We start from the raw sequence: 24,160 nt of genomic DNA on the forward strand, positions 1-24,160 counted from the left end.
GGAATGAGACCTTGTGGTATAATTCATAAATAACCAGGCAGAAATAATGCCATTACCCTTATTAATCGGTAGCTTTGTACATACTCATTGTCTAATGCTAATGCATGCTTATTCAATGTAAAGACTGCGTGTAAATATCGGATTGTGGAATATGGCACATGGCTTGTAAATGTAGGTGTGACGGAGCCCCAGGCATCATTCAGAAGAGCATGTCCCATTCTGTCCTCAGAAAATGGATCAGATGTAAGGATGGATTCACAATAGTGTTAAATCTCCGTTTTTAGCTTTCTTCCTCCCTGTTTTGCTTTTGGAGCAGAGGAATACAGTTAAAATGGAATTAAATACATTTTTAGCGCCATTGGGGTTTTTAAAAACTGAAGGCAAACGGAAAGCTTTATATTAGGTTTCCATTCCTTAAATGGAACAACTAGTGGGGTCTGCAGCGGATGACCAGTTCTCGGCTGGACACTACCAGTTTCTCTGAACTTCTGAAAGGGTGGAGGGGGTGGGGGCATTGTTACTGACAGCTTATCTCCCACTATAAACAGGGGACATCCTGCTGACAATGATGGAACTGTATGGGGGATGAGCAATCATCGTCCCCATTACATTCTAAATTGGCTCGTGTGAAGGCCATGTAGATGACCACCAATCTTGTTGATCAGCACTCATCAATTTTGTAGTGTAAAAGGCCCCCCCAGTGTCATCCTATAGTGAGCGCCTCAGTGGGCACTCGCCTTGTATGTACTGTAAGACTGCTGGCCCCAGACCCCATTATGGGTTACCAGCAGTGATGCTCACTCTTTGCCCCAAGCTATATTACTGTAGCCTGCAGTGTAACATAGAGCAGAGCTTTGTTTCATTGTAATTGATCTGTGGCCCCCCGTGATTGTCTGTAACTGAAGACCCCAGTATTAAATAGATAGCGATGAAACCATCGCTCTGTGGATCCTGCGCTTTCTTTCCCGTTATTGTAGTCAGCAATATGCTGCATTCAAATAGGGACTATGTGCACCAGCTACATTTTAGGCACGCAAACTTGGGGATGGGTTTCATCTTGGTCCAATGCTCAAGAAGGGAGCCAGGCACCACCAGACCATTTTATTAGCCATTATGTGCATTTGTGCTCCGCAATAAAGCACAGCGAGACTCATCTGGCAGTGCCTTGTTTTGTAGCCACTAACGAGATGTCTTTATAAATATGATGCTGAGCATGCTGTTGTGTATTTTCCAATAAAGGCTCTTCTTTACAGTATTACTGCTCATGCACCGGACCTGCCCTTTTCATCTCCATTAGTGAGAGGATGACAGGCCAGGAGCTAACGACCTGCTTCCACGAACCCAGCCAACCTAATTGGAATACGCACAGTTACTACTGTACACGCACGGCCACTGCTGCAGTAGTGTGACACAGTTGGCCGTGTCCAATGGAGACCTGAAATAGACAACACAAGTAGGGACGAATGTACAGAGAATTCTGCAACATAAAGAAATGAAGTTACTTGCAGATTTCAGTAAATTTGCATTAGGGACTATATGTGAAGTGATTGTTGAGATAGGAATACCTCCTAGGTCTTAGAGCTAATAGAGAGAAGTCTTTTGTGAATTAATTGATTAGTTTCCTGTAATAGCCCTTTGGCTGCTTTTGTAAACTGGCTGTGGATTTGGTACAGTATTGACCCTGTTCTGTGAGTTACTTGGTTGATGTGTCTTCTGTACGCCGTATTTAGCCTTGCATATTGCTTATATGACGTCCTTTATAGTCAATGAGCATATGTGCATGTATATATAATATATTTTTTTTTATGTATGCCCAGTATGAACTTGCATGTGAACTGAAATGGATAAACTGTAAAGGAAGGTGTGCACCAATCCTAAGGCATGTTACTATATCCTAGTTTGTGTGTAGGAAGCGGTGATGTGGGCTATATGTGGGAGACGTTGGTTCTCTCTTACCCTGATCACTGAAACAATGCATTACTATTATTGCTGAAACAAACTGTGATATTCTTCGCTCCTCAACAGCTGACAGCAAACTTGTGAGTGATGGGATTTTCTGCAGTTCGCCACACCGCGTGACAGCTCAATAATAAGGTGCTTATTACAAACATGACAGCTAACGCACCTCCTAGTTTAATTTGTATGGTAATGGATACAAAGACCAGTTGTATCTTGAGATGTTATTTCAGTTACTATTCATGATGCCACGCACTTCTTAATGTGTAATTATAAGATAGCAAAAGTTCCCAAAGATGATTTACTTGTACAAAGTTTTTGTGAGAAACAGCTTCCAGTTGGTTTATATCCTTCAAAAACTCTTACCAATGTCAATGGGGTTTTGTTTTTTTGTGGGTTCGGACTATGGGATATCAGGATGCAGGTTTAGCGACAAATAGGGAAATAAAGGTATTACTAAATAATTTTTTCCTTGTGGTTTGGAGGAAGTGTAGAAGTTTGTCATTTTCTTCACATAATAAATATACAAGGTAGTCGGGACAAGGGTCACTCGGCATAAAATGTTAAACAGTTATAGGATGACCATGGTATGTTCTAAAACATTGTATATTGAAACTATAACTCTATGGAAAACTGTGAGGTGGTTCCAAAGCCCTAAAATGTTAAAGGGGACCGATCAGCTGAGTGGGCGCATGCTGTCAGCACCACAAATACACATAGGTCGTAGCAGAAGCCTCAACGCCGACCTCTATGTAGTGGTCGGCGCTTGTAACTGCAGGCACGGCTCCCATTGATTTCAAGAGAGCCGTGCCTGCAGTTACAAGCACCGGCCACTGCATGTGGGTCGGCGTGATGGCATCTGTTCCGACCTCTGTGTATTTGCGGGGCTGGCATCATGCACCCGCTCAGCTGATCAGCTAGGGTCCCGAGTGACAGACCCTGGCCGATCAACTATCGATGACCTATCGTGAGGATAGGTCATCAGTAGTATTCCCTTGGAAAACCCCTTTAATGAAAACTAATACGGAATGAGGATTAAAGAAAACTAAAGAGGTACGAAATAAGAGTACAGATAAAACAAGTCCTTAAATAAAAGTCAGAGCTGCTGTAAGCTGTAAATCACTTTCTATGATGAGTACAGGAGCTTCTTCGGAATCCTGTATTTTAACCCAATAAAAAGCTATTCTCCTATCCTAACACAATCTATCTAGTGGACAAAAAACTGCAATTCAGGCTGTGTGTGTGTGTGTATTATTATAATTTTTTTAATGGCATTTGCTGTGCTGAATAATGTTCTATATTAGTTGGGACTTGTGGAGAGTTGACAATTCCAATTATGTTTTTAAAAATTGAATATTAGTTGAACATGCAATCTCTTGATTGTTTGTAGAATACACTGCAATACTTAACGTATTGCATTGTATTATGCCTCAGCTATTATCCAATTACACTCTGTTACAGGGGTCATGATAGGTATGCCCAGAGCCTGCCTTAAAGGGGTGCTTACTTATCAGACAACTTCTGCTCATCTACTAGCTTGTGTTAGTTTCATCATTTCTATAATATACTTGCCTTAGATATGTTGTTGCATTTAAAGTGTCTGTCACTAGGGGTCAGCTTCTCTGCAATTCAAATGCAATGCAGATCTGTCCTTAGATACAGGGCTTCTGTTAACAAGGACACAGTGATGATTCCTCCGCAATAGGGGAAGGAGCTATCTTCACAGGGGTGCACTCAGAGGTCGCAGGCTGACAGATCAGCAAACAATGTGATAATGATCTCCACAATCTCTGCCACTCGTGTGTGTGTGTGTGTGTGTGTGTGTGTGTGTGTGTGTCTGTACACGTATTGAGTTTGCTCGCCGTATGGCCAGGATACCTGAATCTTCCTGGGAGAGCAGAGGGGTAGGCATTCAGATACTGTCCCTCTGTTGTTTGGACCACATGGAGCACGGTAAGTCAGGGCAAGAAAGTGGAGGGGACAGTAAAGTACTGGCATAATGCTAGCCTTGCTACATGTTCCCTGCGTAAAAGTGGATTGCAAATAACGGGGCATTAGAAAAATGGGGACAGCCACCTGAAAATCAGAACTTTTTAACATAAAATGATGCAAACTGCAGCAAATTAGTTGGTAAGCAAAATGTTATCATTTAGGAAACTTGTTGAACACATAGGTACTCTTTAAGAAAATTACTGTTGCACAGTGTTCTACCATGGGAATCACTGTTTTGCACTGTTTTGGTTATGTGGTGTTGCGTGCCGCTAGATGGGTTTGTTGCATTGGTGATGTGAAGTGTTTTCACAAGGAAACAGCCTGGCATCCCTGCGGGGGGGGGGGGGAATCCCTTAATCTCCGCCACATCTGTTACAGCTGCGGCAAGAGATTAAGTGTTCTCCCATTGTTTTTACAGCGCTGGCCACATTGAAATCAATGGTAGAAGATCGCTGAAAGAATCCCCTTCTGCAGATGTCACGGCCGTGTCAGTGGATGGTAACGGTCCCAATTTGGTTTAAATGGGGTCGGCGCTGCTGACAGCCACATTGGGGCAGATATTGCCAAAAGCAAGAACAGGCTGCCATGTGTCTTCTACATCGCAATGCGGTGCTATGCAGGAGAACATTCAAAAGAATGGGTTTCATATCTGTGTGTCTCACACGATTTTATCGCCAATGTGAAGGCGCCCTCAGAATAGTGGGTAGAAGAGGAGCAGGAGATGAACACTAGAAACATGGTTTTACACTGCAGATGAGACTGGCCTGTAGAACCATTTTAGTTACAGTCAGTAAAGTATACGTATAAGATGTATATATACACTTTGATAATTAAAAATAAAGCCCCCTAGAAGAAGTCTCTGTTTTGCTGCAAAACTCGGCATGCAGTTACACCTCAGGCAGATGTGCAAATGATTGGAGTTGTGGCGTGATTAGATGAACAGTCTTGCCAACTGAGGTCCTACAAGTGGTTATATCATTGGCCTGTAAAAAGGCTCTCGGAGGCTACTCATGTATAGTAGACCTCTTTTTCCATTTGTACAGAGTTTGTTGACCAGTTGACATGCCTCTGTGATAAAATCAAAGAGATCTTGCCCAGTTAAGAGTTTGAGAGGGGGTATATTATTGTAAGCGAGAAGCTAGGTTGTTGTATCAATGAATTGCTCACCACCTGGGTCATTCTGACCAGACTGTTAGGAGGTGTTGGGGCAAGTGGATACATAAGGCGACCAGGCTCAGGGCATTCCCAACAGACCACGAGTAGAGAGGACTGTCTGATCATCCGGAAAGCATGAGCAGCTCCAGCTGTTTTGCTGTCCACCATCCAGAGACAGATAGTACCAATATCACAACCATTTTCATGTGATTGGCTACTGGACATTTGGTTTCATAGGACCAATTACGTGTGTTGCCTTTAATATCATGCCTCTATTTGCAGTGGTGTCGTGATGAAAGTGAACTCAAAATGATTCCAGGTTTAGTTTGGGCGCTGTTGACTGCCATGTTCATGTCTGGAGACCTTGGGGTGAGGGCATCAATCCTGCATTTGCTGTGAAGCAGCACACTTACTTCACTGCTGATGTGTTGGTCTGGGGACCCATCACATACAATAGTCGGTCACCCTTAGTAGTGTTATGAGGGACAATGACAGTTCATTGATATGTTCAGGACATCCGGCAGCAACATGTATTACCTTTCATGGCAGCTTCCAAAAAGCGTTTTCCAGCAGGATAATCTTGGCTGCACACACAAGGATATCACAGGAATGCCTCCACAATGTTGCCAAACTTCTATTGCCTGCCCGCTCCCCAGATTTATCGACAATACAGCATGTATGGAATCATCTGGGACGCCAACTTTCACAGCCTATGAGTTTGTAGAATCTAGAGGCTCAGGTAAGCAAATGTTGACCAATAGGTACAGAACCTGTATGCCTTCATTCCTGTCCGTATCACCTCTTACATCAAATCTCCAGGCGGTCTCCAGCCTCTATGCCCGCCTGTATCATATCTTGCATCCAAGCTAGAGGTAATACAAAGGGTAAATATAGCCTCTATGCTGGTCTGTATCATATCTTAAATCCAAGCTCGTGGCAGTACAACATGGTACTAGAGCCTCCATGCTGTATCACAGCTTGACAAAGACCGGCGGTATACTGGTCGAAACTTTGCAACCATGCTCTGAAACTGTGGAATATTTTTTTTTACTTTTCTGTTGCATCGTGGTGCTGCCACACTGTGTATTTTCTGTGAATGATTTTGAAACCATAATTTTGGTTCTTTTCCTGAGGCTCTGCACTGCTGGATCCCGCCCTATGGGCAATAAGTGAGTGCTGCTTGTATAAACTTCTTTTTTTAGGGTACTAGAGCTTCCATACTTGATCACATCTTGTATCCAAGCTAGAGGCAGTACAACAGGGTACTGGAGCCTCCATGCCTGCTAGGAATCACATGTTGCATCCAAGCTAGAGGCGGGACAACAGGGTACTAGAGCTTCCATGCCTGCCAGAAATCACATGTTGCATCCAAGCTAGAGGCAGGACAACAGGGTATTAGAGCCTCCATGCCTGCCATGAATCATATGTTGCATCCAAGCTAGAGGCGGTACAACAGGGTACTAGAGCCTCCATGCCCGTCTGTATCACATCTTGTAACCAAACCAGAGGCAGTACAACAGGGTACTAGAGCCTCCATGCCTGCCATGAATCACATGTTGCATCCAAGCTAGAGGTGGTACAACAGGGTACTAGAGCCTCCATGCCTACCTGTATCACATCTTGTATCCAAGCTAGAGGCGGTACAACAGGGTACTAGAGTCTCCCTTCAAGGGTCCAGTTTTTTGCAATAAATTATCCTTTTGCTTTAGTATTGTAATCACTTACTTATGCATGTTATAATCACACATAGAAAGTTTCATTTGATTTTGACAATCATTATATTAGTATGTGTGTATTTGAGCTGTGTGATCTAATTAAGTTGCATTTCACTGCCCCATGACACTCTTATTAGTTGCAGAACATATTTGAGCTCCGCTCCTAGGTCATGGTTGTGCATGGGAGCTGGCCCCGAAGAGGAGAGCTGCCGAACTCCTCTGTGAAGAGTTCTTATCTCATCCTGCTGTGATCAGACCCATTATCATTAAAGCAACAATGGCCATCTTTTACTTTGTCCTGTATTTCCTTGGTAATAGGCTTTTTACCTTTTGGAAATTAAGGATGCACAGTAATAGAGCCGGTGCTGCGATCTTACAAGAATGGGGATGCCAGCTGCCTATAACAAATATCCGCACATCTATGTCCAGACTGAATGATATTAATATAGCTTTTACTTTGTTTAGCAAAAAGAGAAATCAAGATTAAAATCTAGAATTGTGTATAAATTTAAGTGAGGAATCAAGATGCCATTTTTTGGACATTTCACTCAATCCTAATGTATATGGATAAATATATATAAGTGGCTATAATGCTGGTGTTTATGTATATATACATGATGTCCTATATAGAGTGTGGTGTCCAGTGTTTCAGCTCGGTAAGCTGCTGAATACTGTGGATTGTGATTTCATGTAGTTCGTAGTCAGAACTGATTATATAACGAGTCTGTTCTACATATGTGTTTGCATTCTGTTAGCATCTACCTTAACAGCAGTTAACAGTTTTGCAGTATGCGCAAGAGAGCAATTTAAAAAGCTGTCACGAATGTATGAAAATATGGAGAAGCTCTATCAAAGTGTCATGGAATATTTTGTTCTAGATGCTAAGAAGGTTTCTGTGGAGGAGTTCTTTACGGATCTCAGTAACTTCAGGACCACATTTGTGGTATGTAGTTTTGCAATCCTTTTATTTTTATTCTTCTTTACCATGAATCCAATTAGAACCACACGACAATAAAATCCCACATAACGATGCTGTCTTGTGTCTTGACAATGGAGAAAGATGGAAAAGTGGCGAAACAATACATCAGGTGGACATCGGGCTATTTCAGTTTAAGTGAAAAAAGTCTATTTGTCTTGTAATACATCTGCATATTTTTTGTGTATACAAGTACAACATATGAATTCTTGCTTGTTTGGTTTTTTTTTTCTCCCACAATTGCAAATGTTGATTATTTTGCTGTTTTTTGTGTGTATTGACCCAAGTTTCAGCATATTGCAGCTCTATGGACTGCTGCATTTTAGTGAGATTGCTTTCATCCCGTGTGTGACACATAACTTTTAACTTGCCTGAAATGTTCTGCTCTGTGTAACAAGAACCATAAAGCTAAGCTCCGGAGGTTCATCACCTGCAGCGCTGCCAGCAGCTTCTATGATGGCTATCTTGCCCCTTGGCAGCACAGACCATTGCAGCTAGGATGATTTTACCCCTCAACTATATAGTCTGTACCTGTAGTACTTTGGGCAGTAAGCAGATGCACTCTTACTATGTAATTGTATTTCATGCATCATATTTTGCCAAATACGTGGCCATAAGCTAAAGAACTGCAAATGAGATGGCTGATTATATGGATCTCATTTCTGTGCAAAGCTGTGTGCATATAAACTATGTGCATGAAGTAAATTGCTTGCCCTCAGGTCGATTGTGCATATTAAACATGATCTTTCAGAGCAGCTGATCTATGGGGATCACAACAGAATCTACTAGTAAAACCTGGCATGGACAGTCTAAGGGCATATTCATCAATGCACTCCAGACATGTTCAGAGCATGGATAACATAGACACTAGGACTATGGTACTAGACAGTGACTGCTGTCAGCTCTCTCCTCCCGTTCCTGGCTGGCTGTACTACATCTCTTTTCTGTCATCTCTACCACCAACAGTCCCTGTATAGTATGCTCACTGCACTTGTGGGAGTTACAGTTTACTTTGGGGTGAACATATATGTGCCCTTCTGCACTGTTAGCAACCTGAACCGTGCTAGGAGGTTTAGTTGATGAGCACCTAGTCTGCCGTATAAATGCTGCCATCAGCCACTCTGCAGCCTAATGGGGAACCCATGGCACATCCTGGTAGTTGTAGACATGAACATTTTCCTGGCGCACACCACGACTGGGGGCCAGGAAATCAGGATGGTGGTGAAGAGAGGAAATGACATTCTGAGAACAGCACTGACCATTCCCTTCCTGCTGTCACCCCATGGTAACAAATATTTTGCTTTTTCACTCCACGCTGCACAAGGTATTTTTCACTGTTACGGGGAGTGAGGGGATCTGTTTGGGGAAACCTGGAGGCTTTAGCTTTTAGGTAGGGCTTTTTGCAGCTCCTTCACATTATTTTGTGTTGAGTTTCTAGAGATGAGCGAGCATACTTGATAAGGCAAACTACTCGAGCGAGTAGTGCCTTATTCGAGTACCTGCCCGCTCGTTTTTAAAGATTCTGCTGCGGGTGAGAGGTGAGTTGCGGCGGCGAGCAGGGGGGACGGGGGTAGAGAGGGAGCGAGAGATCTTCTCTCCGTTCCTCACCGCTCTCCCCTGCCGGCAGCTGACTCTTTAGAGACGAGCGGGCAGGTACTCGAATAAGGCACTTCTCGCTCGAGTAGTTTGCCTTATTGAGTATGCTTGCTCATATCTAGTTTAGACCACTCTAAGTTTACGGAAAGTTGTATTCAACTGCTGGAAAAGGATATTGATAGTTATACAGTTGACAATTTATTATTTTTTACTTTCGCCGTGTTGTTCCAACCATATCGGCTCCTGGAAAAGGTTTTTTTGCATACATATGCACATACAAGAAAAAAAAAATGCAAGAGGGCCACATTGATGTCAGTTTTCTAAACCACTGTCTCTTGCCAGCATGTGACTATGTAAGCAATTGCGCATTTGCTGCTTTTTTACTTGATCTCATAGACTTTAATGGGTGATTTCAGATAGTGATATGAAGCATAATAGGACATACTGTTTATTTTTGGTTTTTGTATTTATGCACGTCTAAGTAGCACAATATAAATGAATGGGGTGTGTGCTGTCTGTATTATGTGCATAAAACGGACTGAAAATACGGTGGTGTGAATGAGCACTTGTAGACACAATACAGTCAGTAAGATAGGAGTGTTCCCATACAGATAGTACTTCATGCCATCGCGTTCTGTAACCCCACAATGCTATCTCTATAGGTACTGCTCACACAATCTGCGATCATTAATACCGCTATTATCTCCATAAACTGCTGCTATTACCGCCTCTGTATAAATGTATAGCAGAGAAATATCCCAGATTCTCCGAATTGTAATTTAGGCCACAACACTTGAAGCTTAGAATAGGCTCTTTGCTTTAACACACTAAATATATATATGCAGATGAGGCCCTGCTAAATCCATGACAACATTATTGTAAAGAATAAACCTCTTCCTTTCAGGGGAGGAATAAACAGCGGCCATAGCTTAACTGGAAGCCTTGTGTCTGGGAATTTAGCAAGGCTTCATGTTTCAACTTTGGAATAAATTGCATTGAAAACCATTACCAGCGAAGTCATATAATATGCTTTGCCCGGTGACAAAATATGGCTTTATCAATAGTCCTCCTGCTTTTTGTTCTGCTGATAAGGTTTTATATAAAAGACGACTTATAAAGTCAATATTATTACCTCGCTGCCCCTTACTGCTGAGTGTACAAACACAAAAAGTGTAAAAAGAATTTACAATTAGCAGATCTGTTTGGAAGATGTGAAGCGCACACTGGAAATATGATTGTGCTTTCGGGCATATCACAATCCGTCTGGAGTTTGGAGAAGCATTATTTACCATCCGTATTATTTTACAGTGTTTGTCTATAGCTGCAAGTGTGCTGTATTTCCTAGCCTATTCCATACACAGTCATTGTCTGATCTACAACCAGAAACTACAACACGCAACCTTTCCTAAGAGAGTTGTCAAAAAGACGGTCTACCCCAACAGTGATATAAGTGGACCTCCACTATTCTTTACAAATACTAGCCTTACCACTGTTGCCCTAAAACGGCTATTGATATAATTGTATGCCATACATAATTCCGTGAGAAGACTATAACACGGACACGCTGCTGGTGTTCATGGAGCTCAGCGTGTAGTGTTAGAATGCCTAGAAATGGAACGTTAGAACACGTATTCTAACATGTTCTATTCTTACGATTGCTGAAAATCAGTTTTTTCATCCTAGTTGACCACATTTGCATTTATGTTTTGGATGGACATGTATAAAGAGATAGATATAGTGTATATGTATGTATGCAACATTGAAAAGGCTGGTCTTCACAGAAAAGATGGCAGGTATGCACTGTAATTGGAATTGAAATTTTGTCATGGGGAAGCTGGTCTGGATAAGGGGGTGGCCTTTTCAAGAGGATTCACTGTATTTGATTGTGCATGTATGCTTAAAGGGGTTCTGTCATTAAAAAAAAAAAAAGAAGATCTTATTCTTACCTATTTCTCCCCAGGCAGTTTTCTTACCTCGCCCATCTTCTGGCTCCTTCAGTCCCTCGGGTCACATCACTTCCAGATGGCCGGATCATCTTCCTCCTTTTATGTAGTGTGCATTCTGCTTCCTACAGGTCAGTGTACAGGTCACTAGTGCCGTAGCGTTCACTGCCTAGCAGGGAAGGTTGTATCCTTGGCAGCCTGCTTTAGTGTGCAGGTGTGGGGTCTCGCCGCTATACAAACTGTATGAACACTAACTTTTTGACCCGATGCCTGTCCACTAAAGCAGGCTGCCAAGGATTGGGCATTCCCTGCTGGGCAGTGACATAGCGTACCTGCAGGAAGCAGAATGCCGACAATGTATATTACATTACAGGAAGAAGATCCAGACAGCTGGAAGCGAGGCATGTATAGAATTTTTTTTTTTTTTTAATGACAGAACCGCTTCAAGGTTGCCCTTTTGTAAAGACTAATAAGAGGTCTAGAGGTTTCATAATTGGTGGTAGAGTACTATATGTAGAAAATATTATGTTTGCTGCAAAAGCTTTGATAAAAAATCAAATGGTCGTGTTTGCTGTAGAGCATCCATGGGGGCACATGTGAACCACTGTGCTGTTGTGGTCAGAAAGGCATGACTATCGGAAGACAACTTAGCAACTGGCACTGTGTCTGGTTAGCACTGTTGGAACGTCTGTGGCCAGCATAGTGAATCTGGCACTGGTGTGGTGTCTGCATTGTGCTTGGCACTGGTATCTTGGGCTTAAGGAGATGCGCATGACTGGTATTCTGTCTGTGGTCCCTTTGAATCCTGGTATTATGCACCATTCCTTTAGGCCCTGCATTAGTCACAACACATGGCACCAGTTTTACCTAATGCGCACCTTTAAAGGGGTATTCCCATCTGAGATATGTATGGCATATACACTGGACATGCTTTAAAGGTCTGTGGCTAGCTGCATTTATGTAATATTCATATATCTATAGAAGAGACGGCACTTAAGAAGAAAGGGAGTTGGTAAATACCTGGCTGCGTCTGTAATTTTCATAAACTAAGACTGAGTGTGACACACACATCCGCAGTCTCCTCCTTTTTGGTGTACTGAATGGGAAGCTGAAAGCCAACCCCTCCCCTCGTCAGACATTACTTTCATTATGCCATAAATGTTTCTGATGGAAATCCCCCCTTTAGTTGTATTGTGGCCATTGGGAGGGGTGCAGACAGCAGTAGGGCTCTCGGAGCAGAAAGGGTTGTGCAGCCCACTGCTTATACTTAGAAAAAGGTTTCATTAGGGATATGGATTCAAACAGTGTGTACCCAGCGTTAGTGACTTTGTATTTTGATGAATAGAAAGGGATATATAACACAGGGGTGTACACTAAAGTCTCAGGGCCTAATAGCAAAACTCAGGGTGGTGGCACCCCGATCTCCCAGTAAGACTTCGGCTAAATGTACTGCCCTCTTTTATGAACATTCATGATCTCAGTGTTTGATATATATTTATAGCGGTTAGAGATTCATTTTTCATAGAGCTTACCTTTATACTATTAGATACATTGTAAAATTGCAGTTATATGCATATACTATGAACCTCCTATACATAGATTTAAACAGGAGCTGGGAGAATCTATGTAGTGACCCATTAGGGCTTTGTCACACTCGGATTCATAGATTCTTGTGTTTCTCTCTTTCCTATCAGCTGGACGACGAAAAATTGGAAGTGCCAAATCTGGCACAAGCCAGACTCAGATGGCATGGGATGGAACCGTTGACTATTATGGGTTCCGTCTAGCTTTCATTACGCACTCCAGGATTTTCCTGGACAAGATAGCGCTGCATCCGGGATTTTTGCTGAAATCTGCGATGTAGCCTTCAAATGGTGCTTCTAACACAGATGTGAATGAAGCCTTAGAGTGGTGGCTGCAGGCAAATGCAGCGACTGTGATGGGAAGCAATTCAGTGTTGCCCCCCACTCCGCCCTAACCAGATGCCTTGTGTTAGTCATGTTTTCTGCATCTTTGGTGCGTAGTTATCTGATATACAATCGCATGCCTGTATTTTAAGTACATCAATCCATTATTAGGTAGGATGTATGTTTACTAAAGATGAGCGAACACCAAAATGTTCGGGTTTGCGTTATTCGAAACGAACTTCCCGCGATGTTCGGGTGTTCGTTTCGAATAACGAACCCCATTGAAGTCAATGGGCGACCGGAACATTTTTGTATTTCGCCGATGCTCGCTAAGGTTTTCATGTGTGAAAATCTTGGCAATTCAAGAAAATGATGGGAACGACACAGCAAGTTCTCCTCTGCCACAGCTGTAACAGCTGTGGCAGAGAAGAACGATGTTAGCCCATTGAATTCAATGGAGCCGTCAATACAGCCGACTCCACTGAATGCAATGGGCTGCCGGCGATCGCGGGATGAATTGTCGGAAAGGGGTTAAATATATAAGCCCTTTCCTGCAATTCATCCAGAAATGTGTAAAAATAAAAAATATATATATACTCACCTGGTGCCGACAGACGGAGTTCAGCGCGGCAGGCTGCAGTTCTCCTGAACTGCTCTGAACAGCTGTGAGTAGTATTCAGCAGCCGGGGATTTAAAATCCCCGCCTGCTGAATAAGATGCCTCTGAATGGTCACAGCCTGACCAATCAGAGGCCAGCCCTCACTCACACCCATTCATGAATTCATGAATGGGTGAGTGAGGGCTGCCTCTGATTGGCTCAGGGGCAGGAGAGCTGCCTCTGAGCCAATCAGAGGCAGCCCTCACTCACCCATTCATGAATTCATGAATGGGTGTGAGTGAGGGCTGGCCTCTGATTGGTCAGGCTGTGACCATTCAGAGGCATCTTATTCAGCAGGCGGGGATTTTAAATCCCCGGCTGCTGAATACTACTCACAGCTGTTCAGAGCAGTTCAGGAGAACTGCAGCCTGCCGCACTGAACTCTGTCTGTCGGCACCAGGTGAGTATATATATATTTTTTATTTTTACACATTTCTGGATGAATTGCAGGAAAGGGCTTATATATTTAACCCCTTTCCGACAATTCATCCCGCGATCGCTGGCAGCCCATTGCATTCAGTGGAGTCGGCTGTATTGCCGGTTCCATTGAATTCAATGGGCAAACATCGTTCTTCTCTGTCACAGCTGTTACAGCTGTGGCAGAGAAGAAGGATTTGTCTTCTATATGTTCTCAATGGGGTTGGCGCTGCTGCCGCCGGCCCCATTGAGCGCATATAGAAATGATTTCTCAGGGAAGAAAGTTAAAGTAACCCGAACATCCGAACATCGTGTGGTGTTCGTTACGAATAACGAACATCCCGAACACCCTAATATTCGCCCGAGCATCAAGCTCGGACGAGTACGTTCGCTCATCTCTAATGTTTACCTTAAATTGTCACTCACATTTCAAACAATTATATTAACAATTATGTTAATATTTAGCCACTGTGAGAACAAGCAAAAGTATTTAATTTTCTTATTTATAAAAAATTCTGTTCATTTCTGTGCTTAAACACTCTAAAATGCTGGCCACTTGGGGTCTCTCTTCCATGTAATTTGCTGCCCACTGCTTGTTGTTAAGTGAGGTCTGTCTCTTATCCCATCTACACTGCTCAGTACTCTTCTAGTGTCCTCCCATTGTGTGGTTTACTTAAAGAGGTTTTGTCATTAAAAAAAAAGAAAATTCTATACTCACCTATTCCTCCTCAGGCAGTCTTCTTGCGGCATTTTCTCTTTGCTGATCTTCTCCAGTCCCCCGCGTCACTTCACTGCAAGCCAGTCAGCTTGTTATGAGGCCTGCATTCCTCACATTCTTCTTCCTGCAGGTCAGAGTAGGTCACGTCCCTGTGATGTAGCGTTCACTGGCTAGGAAGGAATTCTGACCTATTGCAGAGATAGCGGGCATCAGCAGTCTCTACAATAGCTCAGCACTCCCTGCTATGCTGTAAACTAGTGATGTAGCATACATTGCTGGGCAGGAAGGAGGCTGCCTGTGAATGTATGTAACATGACAGGAAGCACAAGAATCAGCCAGCTGGAGGTGAGGTGATTTTCCCGGGACTGCAGCAGACAGGAGAAGATCTGATAAGTAGACTGACTGAGGTGGACTAGGTGATTCTAGAATTTTTGTTTGTGCTTGTACTACAGAAAGGGGGCAGAATCTTCATGCTCAGTGTATAGGAGATATCATAGCAGCTGTTTCCACCTACCAGCTTAGAGACAACTGTAAATGGGAGATACAGACTGCAGAGGGGAAAACTAGTGACAAATGCAGGAAGCAGGTCATGGTCACAAAGTTATACAGTAACACATGTGTGCACACACAGCAGCTTATTCTGAAAAGTTATGGTAATTAATTCCGTAAGGCATGACTAATCAGACTCTCCATGACACCACTACCAGCTATAGGCATGCGGGATTCCTGGCCCACAATGTGCATGTTATAAGAGAGGTAAGTGCTCGTTAGATCAGCCATTTTTTTTCAGCACAGCACTATTGCTTCCCTTTGCAGCCACAAATTCTTATATTTGGCAGATTGTGTTAGATTTTGCCTTGACCATTCCATATTACATCTTCACTTCTTACTCGCTTGCTCCTTTGAACAGTGCTCACAGATCTTGATAGTCAACCACCTCACATCAGACCTCTTTGCATTCCCAGAATGGCTGCTGCTGGTAATCATGGTGCTCACTCATATTGCATATGCCACATGATACTGACACAGTAATGAACAAGCATCACTTGAGCATTTGACACCGCTGTGTGAATGATATCTATGTGTACATAGCAGTATTCATAGTAGAGCAGCTGGCATGGGCGTATAGAGTTATCCCCATTATAGCATGGCACATACATACCTCTGCTCCATTCACTTTAATGGGACCGCCAGAGATAGCAGAGTTCAACCATGTCTTCTGCCCCCCACAGTGTGTTGGGGCTGAATCGTGGGAACGGTGGAGGTCCGAGTGGTCAGACACCCACCAATCAGCAAATTGTACTCTATCCTGTTGGTAGAAGATAGGTTGATGCCGTGGAAATACCCCTTTAAATGTATTGATAAGGTGAAGGCCCTTCACAGACATAACTACTACTATATAGACGTCTCGTACCACTGTGATTTCTATTGATAAGGTGAAAGATGATCTGCGTTATAGTTTTAGATTAGATTTCTATTTTGCTACTGCTTTGTTGAGTTCTGAAATGTGATATATGAGCACTGCCCATTGACTAGTAACTGGAAACACTTGATAAATATTACTGTAGCTGGGGGATAAATATGTAATTACACAGTAATGTGTTTAAGCAGTAATGCATAGATATTATGTTGTTGAAACAAGCTCTTTAAATCTGACAGAATACATGAAATCAGTTTTACTGTATCAGAAGCAGGATATTTTCTGATATCTTGACAGTCTCTTGCAGCATGCCCTAAGGCAGTACACAGTTTTATCAATAATACTTTCCATAGCCTTCAGTGGAACACAGTAAGTTAGCCGCATTCAGCCACATGATGTCTGAACAAAGAAGTTTCTGAAGTGCACCTAATGTGTGGTTAGATAAGAATGCACACATTACAAATATGTAGAAAGCAGAAGAAAGCCTGAGCAATGTTAAAGGAGATGTCTCGAGGAAGCAGTTAATTTTTTTTTTTGCCCAGTCCCCCTTATTCAGCATACAAAACTAAGCACCCGTTTAAATGACTTTTAAAGCCGGTTTCTACTCACTGTTCCAGCGTTTCAGCAACTTTTAAAAACTTTTCCAAAGATGGCCGCCGGTTCTTCTCCCAAAGTGTACAGCCCTTGCTTCAGCCCGACGTGCGCGCTCCCGAGACGCCGCCAGCTGTGTCTCCATGGCAACCGGACGCATCGCAGCCGCCGACCAGACGCCCACCGCCAGGCAGCAGGTAAGCGGCGCTAGCCCCCGGCTCCCCAGCGCTAGTTCCCCCGGCGCAGCGACAGCCCCCCCGGCCTAGCGACAGCCCCCCCCGTCGCAGCGACAGCCCCCCCGGCCTAGCGCTAGCTCCCCCGGCGCAGCGGCAGCCCCCCCGGCCTAGCGCTAGCTCCCCCGGCGCAGCGGCAGCCCCCCCGGCCTAGCGACAGCCCCCCCGGCCTAGCGACAGCCCCCCCCATCGCAGCGACAGCCCCCCCGGCCTAGCGCTAGCTCCCCCGGCGCAGCGGCAGCCCCCCCGGCCTAGCGACAGCCCCCCCCGGCGCAGCCCGGCGCAGCGGCAGCCCCCCCCCCGACCCATCACTTACCTGGGAGGCTTCTCGGGGCGGCTGGGCTGGGCTGGGCTGGGCTGGTCTTCTCCGCTGGGCAGCTCCAGTTTCTGCACCTTCCTCTAACAGAGGATGGTGCAGAATGGCCGCTTCAGCGCGCTCCCGAGCAGTGACAGCTCGTCTGCGCATGCGCAGAAGAGCTGTAGCGGGGAGCACACTGAAGCGGCTCGTGCTGAATGGAGAAGACCGGACTGCGCAAGCGCGTCTAAAAAAGCAAGCTGCCAGCGAATTTAGACGGAACCATGGAGACGAGGACGCTAGCAACGGAACAGGTAAGTGGAATAACTTCTGTATGGCTCATATTTAATGCACAATGTACATTACAAAGTGCATTAATATGGCCATACGGAAGTGTATAACCCCACTTGGTTTCGCGAGACCACCCCTTTAAGGATAGTCAACAGAGTTTGTAACAGAATGGACCATGGCTTGTAATGGACTTCTTATTTTAGTTATTGTTGGGTTGGTCTTAATAGGCCAAAAATGTACATACCGTAGTTGAAAAATATTTGTTAAAGGGGATATATTTACTTACACAACTTGCAAACGTGACCTTCACATTTAAGGCATTTTGATAACTACAGTGCTGTAGATCAAGGTATTGCAGTGCACTTGCCTTGTTAACTATTGCTGCATCTGTATGTCCCCGTCAGTATAAATCATGAGAGGTCATTGGTTTAACTCTAGAGCACTTACGGTACAATGGACTGACATTTCCTGTTTTCGACAGCTCACTTTTCACTCTTTTAGATTGAGCTGACTGGACAGAGGCATTGCTTGATCATTAGAGGGCGGAGGAACTAATGGAAGCTACCTAGATAAGATAGCGTAGCAGCGCTGTACACACAGATAAGACTGGGTGCAGCTATTTGGGATCGGTGAGAGGCTGTACTCCATCTTTTCTGTCTTTTTTTTTTTTTTGTACACTATTTGTTTCACGCTTTTCTGACTGCTACCTGATTGTTGCTCCTGCCATTAAACACAGACCTACTGCTGCCATGTATTTCTAAGCACAGGAAGTATTTAGGTGCCTCCATTATGGCATCCCTAGGAAAATTTGTAAAATATAAAAAAAAAAGGTTTTAGCATTTAAAAAAAATACATTATCTCTCTTCTACAGAGCTGAAAATAGTTGAAGGGGTTGTAACCCCCCCCCCCCCCCCGTTCGGCGCGAGACAACCCCGATGCAGGGGTTAAAAAAACAACCCGCACAGCGCTTACCTGAATCCCGGCGGTCCGGCGTCTTCATACTCACCTGCTGAAGATGGCCGCCGGGATCCTCTGTCTCCATGGACCGCAGGGCTTCTGTGCGGTCCATTGCCGATTCCAGCCTCCTGATTGGCTGGAATCGGCACGTGACGGGGCGGAGCTACACAGAGCTACACGGAGCCCCATTCAGAAAAGAAGAAGACCCGGACTGCGCAAGCGCGGCTAATTTGGCCATCGGAGGGCGAAAATTAGTCGGCTCCATGGGAACGAGGACGCCAGCAACGGAGCAGGTAAGTATAAAACTTTTTATAACTTCTGTATGGCTCATAATTAATGCACAATGTACATTACAAAGTGCATTAATATGGCCATACAGAAGTGTATAGACCCACTTGCTGCCGCGGGACAACCCCTTTAATGAAATTAAATGTGACCTCACAATTATCGGTCACATGGCCTTTCTACAGCTCAGTCCTATTCAGGTGAAAGGGATTGAGTTGCAATACCAGGCACAGCCAATAGACAGTGAAGAGGCTCCTTTAAACATCTAATTGGCGGAAATGCTGGGAGTCTGACAGATCTGATATGTATGACCAGTTCTTAGGATAGATAATCGATTTTAAGTCTTGAATAACCCCCTTTAGTGCATTTCCCGATTTTGGTTGAGTGCTAGTGATTGTTATGCATGGGGTTGTGTCAATAAAGGTTAACTAAGGCTGGCCTGCCTGTCCTTGGGTTCTTTGGCACTTTCTTTGGGTTCTAGCAATTAGTCATTTTAATAGGACTTTTCAGTTATTTCCTGTTTGTCTCTGTTAGGCCGCATGCGGATTCCTGCTTTGGCAGCAGCGGCGCCCGTGAGTACCTGCTTTCTTGAATCTTCATCTGTACTGTGGATGGTCTGCATGTTGGACATATGCAGTGCAGATTTTTATTTTAAACTCCTGCTTCTCCCGTGGAATCCACAGCTGTGGACGGGCCGCGGGGCGAACGGCTTCCATTGGCTTCAATGGAAGCCACTCGTTAGTACGCTGCAGGAAAATGGAGCATGCTGCAATTTTTCATCGGCGAATGGAAACTGCAATTGGTTTCCGCCCGTGTGCATGAGGAATCACTTTACCATAGCATGCTATGGGCGGCATTTGTTGCAGAATCCGAGGCTGTCGCCCGCGCCGGATTCCACTGTTCAAATCCACTTGTGTGCATTCACCCTTGAACTTGAATATGTACCTTATGTTTCTATAAGATAACTTGGTGAATGTTACTGATCACATTTATGTTTGTATTCACATTACCTAAGGGTCTCGTAAGTTTTTTTATTTTTTTTTTATTTTTATACTTTTTATTAAAAATATAATTTTCCAGCATAGAAATGGTACAAGTACATGGATATCCATCAGAAGCTTACTACTCCTATATAGCTTATATAAAAGAATTAAAACAAACAAACAAAAAAAACATTTAAGGAATACCTAGTAATTAAAGTGAGATAATATTTGCTAAGTACAGTGCTGCATTAATATAAGAATCGAGAGCAGTGTAAGGAGGTACTAAGAATGAATAGACATAACTTTAGTTTAACATACATACATACCTATTGTTTAGATTCTCCAGAAAACTTGCCCATCTACAGCAGTATGGATGAAAATGACCTTGTTGTAACGCAATGAGCCTTTCATAGAGCAGTTACAATTGAAGACATTGGATAACTTGGGTAATGTTGTGAAAATTGCTAGACCTTTAGTTTTTAGCTATCGGCCATTTAGCCAACACAAGGGTGGTAGATTATCTAGCCCTAAATTGAGCAAGCAACATGATTGAATCTCCCCTAAAAGGAGGTTAGCTTAGAACGCCTCCAGAATATATGTAATATAATACCTAAGTCCCAGTGACAAAAGAATGGGGCTCATATCTGTGTGAGATCTGTGCATCTCATAATGCACAAATTTTGCTCGTGTGAAGCCCGCCTTAAAGTGAAATCCTTTTACGGGGCAGGAAGCTGCGCTGGAGATATAGAGGGAAGTTATGCAGAGTTTTGCTAATTATAAGCCCCGATGGTTGTGCTGTAAATTATATATAAGGAGGAGTAATAATCTGCGATAGTATTAGAAACGTCTTGGGGACCTATATTTTTTTCACCCTTTGAGTTCTAAAGACAAAGACTCTTAGATTTATAAGAAAGGTTTTTCAAGTGGGGAGCCAGCAAGGACCCACCTTTATTGCTGTGATCGTAGTACAAAGCTTCTAGTCTCACTGATGCTAAATTCTATTTATTTCAGTGAAGTGTGTGCAGCTGATGATGCAACCTGGCGAGCTCTTCAGTTGGCAAATAAGATTGTTTATTTGACTGGGAAATACTTAGCATGGAGTTAGGAGTTCAAGGAATAGAGGCTTATCTCTCTCTTTTTTTTGTATTTAGCTGCTAAACTAATATAGAGTCCTCTAATAAAAGCTTTGAGAGCACAATACCGTTGTCTCTCTTACTTCATTATTGCAGTTGAATGAAAAAAATGTATCCACAACTGCTTGAGACTGCTTGCAGATATTTCTTAGAATGAAGTATATATTAGTTGATTCTCCAGGGAATTGACGGAGGTTGGTTACATTTTCCAGCAACTATTATATGAATGGGAGCGTGATCTGACCATTTAATTAGACCAATCTCAGACAACACGGCTCTCTGATATGACTGTTGATCTATAAAGGAGAGGTCAATTTTCGAGTAACATTTGTGAGGATTTGAGAAGAAAGTGTAGTCTCTTTCTAACAAATGTCGCATCATCCGCATGTCTAACCAGCCTTATTTGTGCAGAAATTGAAATAGATGAGAAGGGGAATCATGGGGCTGAAGAGTCTAAAGAAGGCCATTCTGCGTAATAGAAGTCACCAAATATTAGTAAAGCACTATATATGTGTGAGATATATATATATATATATATATATACACTACCGTTCAAAAGTTTGGGGTCACCCAAACAATTTTGTGTTTTCCATGAAAAGTCACACTTATTCACCACCATGCGTTGTGAAATGAATAGACAATAGAGCCAAGACATTGACAAGGTTAGAAATAATGATTTGTATTTGAAATGACATTGTTTTTACATCAAACTTTGCTTTCGACAAAGAATCCTCCTTTTGCAGCAATTACAGCATTGCACACCTTTGACATTCTAGCTGTTAATCTGTTGAGGTAAGCTTGTGAAATTGCACCCCACGCTTCTAGAAGCATCTCCCACAAGTTGGATTGGTTGGATGGGCACTTCTGGCGTACCATACGGTCAAGCTGCTCCCACAACAGCTCAATGGGGTTCAGATCTGGTGACTGCGCTGGCCACTCCATTACCGATAGAATACCAGCTGCCTGCTTCTGCTGTAAATAGTTCTTGCACAATTTGGAGGTGTGTTTAGGGTCATTGTCCTGTTGTAGGATGAAATTGGTTCCAATCAAGCGCTGTCCACTGGGTATGGCATGGCGTTGCCAAATGGAGTGATAGCCTTCCTTATTCAGAATCCCTTTTACCCTGTACAAATCTCCCACCTTACCAGCACCAAAGCAACCCCAGACCATCACATTACCTCCACCATGCTTAACAGATGGCGTCAGGCATTCTTCCAGCATCTTTTCATTTGTTCTGCGTCTCACAAACGTTCTTCTTTGTGATCCAAACACCTCAAACTTGGATTCATCCGTCCACAACACTTTTTTCCAGTCTTCCTCTGGCCAATGTCTGTGTTCTTTTGCCCATCTTAATCTTTTTCTTTTATTGGCCAGTCTCAGATATGGCTTTTTCTTTGCCACTCTGCCCTGAAGCCCAAAATCCCGCAGCCGCCTCTTCACTGTAGATGTTGACACTGGTGTTTTGCGGGTACTATTTAATGAAGATGCCAGTTGGGTACCTGTGAGGCGTCTGTTTCTCAAACTAGAGACTCTAATGTGCTTATCTTCTTGCTTAGTTGTGCAACGCGGCCTCCCACTTCTTTTTCTACTCTGGTTAGAGCCTGTTTGTGCTGTCCTCTGAAGGGAGTAGTACACACCGTTGTAGGAAATCTCCAATTTCTTAGCAATTTCTCGCATGGAATAGCCTTCATTTCTAAGAACAAGAATAGACTGTCGAGTTTCAGATGAAAGTTCTCTTTTTCTGGCCATTTTGAGCGTTTAATTGACCCCACAAATGTGATGCTCCAGAAACTCAATCTGCTCACAGGAAGGTCAGTTTTGTAGCTTCTGTAACGAGCTAGACTGTTTTCAGATGTGTGAACATGATTGCACAAGGGTTTTCTAATCATCAATTAACCTTCTGAGCCAATGAGCAAACACATTGTACCATTAGAACACTGGAGTGATAGTTGCTGGAAATGGGCCTCTATACACCTTTGTAGATATTGCACAAAAAACCAGACATTTGCAGCTAGAATAGTCATTTACCACATTAGCAATGTATAGAGTGCATTTGTTTAAAGTTAGGACTAGTTTAAAGTTATCTTCATTGAAAAGTACAGTGCTTTTCCTTCAAAAATAAGGACATTTCAATGTGACCCCAAACTTTTGAACGGTAGTGTATATATATATATTAGAGAGAGAGAAAGAATAACCTTTGGGTTGATCATGGGTATAACACATGAGTACGTGTTATAGGAACTTCCGAACTGTGCACTGGATGTATATTTAGAGGATCGATTACCAGGCTTTATAAACTCGAAACCCAGCAAAACCTGCAAATGGAACTTACTCCGATAGTGACAAAGCCAGTTTGCACCTCTAGTCTACATTTATCTTTTTTTTTTTTTTGGCAACTTATACCATTTTGATTGCTTTTTATTCAATTGTTTTCTAGAGGAAAGATAAACAAAATCTGCAATTCTAGCGTGTTTTTTTGTTTTTTTTTTACGGCGTTCACCGGGCGGTATAAATAATATGATTAAGTTTGCAGGCTGGTACGATTATGTCAATACCAAATTGATATACAGTATTTTTGCTTCATAAGTTGCACTTCCTGCTTTACCCCATGTGTCCATGTGTCTTATAAAGCAAATGTGCCGAAATTCAAGCTGGCGGTAACGTTCTTGTGTTCGTTCACACGTCTTTCTGCATCCACATGATAGCAGGGGAGGTGTGAGCAGTTCTCTTTCTCCTGCACTGCTGCCCTACATAATGCTAATTGGTGGTGAGCTCCAGAGGGAACTGCTGCTGCTCCCCCGTCTCCACCAATCAGCTTTCTCCCTTCCTCCTATGATGGACAGTGCTGACAGTTCTTTTATTACAGTATTTTGTTGTAGAAAACTACCTTAGTCTCTTGCTGCATCCAATTTTTAAAATGTCAAAGCAGGAAAGACTAA

General features: G+C 43.3%; 1 protein-coding gene across 3 annotated transcripts in view; it reads left to right on the forward strand.

The window, feature by feature from the left end:
* Positions 1-24,160, forward strand: part of DIAPH3 (diaphanous related formin 3) — a 611,019-nt gene that overhangs the window by 384,203 nt on the left and 202,656 nt on the right. For all 3 annotated transcript variants that reach the window (XM_066581399.1, XM_066581379.1, XM_066581388.1), the window contains one exon: positions 7,596-7,761. In XM_066581399.1, coding sequence (XP_066437496.1) covers positions 7,596-7,761 — 166 coding nt within the window. The remainder of the gene's footprint in view (positions 1-7,595; positions 7,762-24,160) is intronic.

Source organism: Eleutherodactylus coqui, chromosome 1 (assembly GCF_035609145.1).
Source record: "Eleutherodactylus coqui strain aEleCoq1 chromosome 1, aEleCoq1.hap1, whole genome shotgun sequence".
Classification (NCBI taxonomy): domain Eukaryota; kingdom Metazoa; phylum Chordata; class Amphibia; order Anura; family Eleutherodactylidae; genus Eleutherodactylus; species Eleutherodactylus coqui.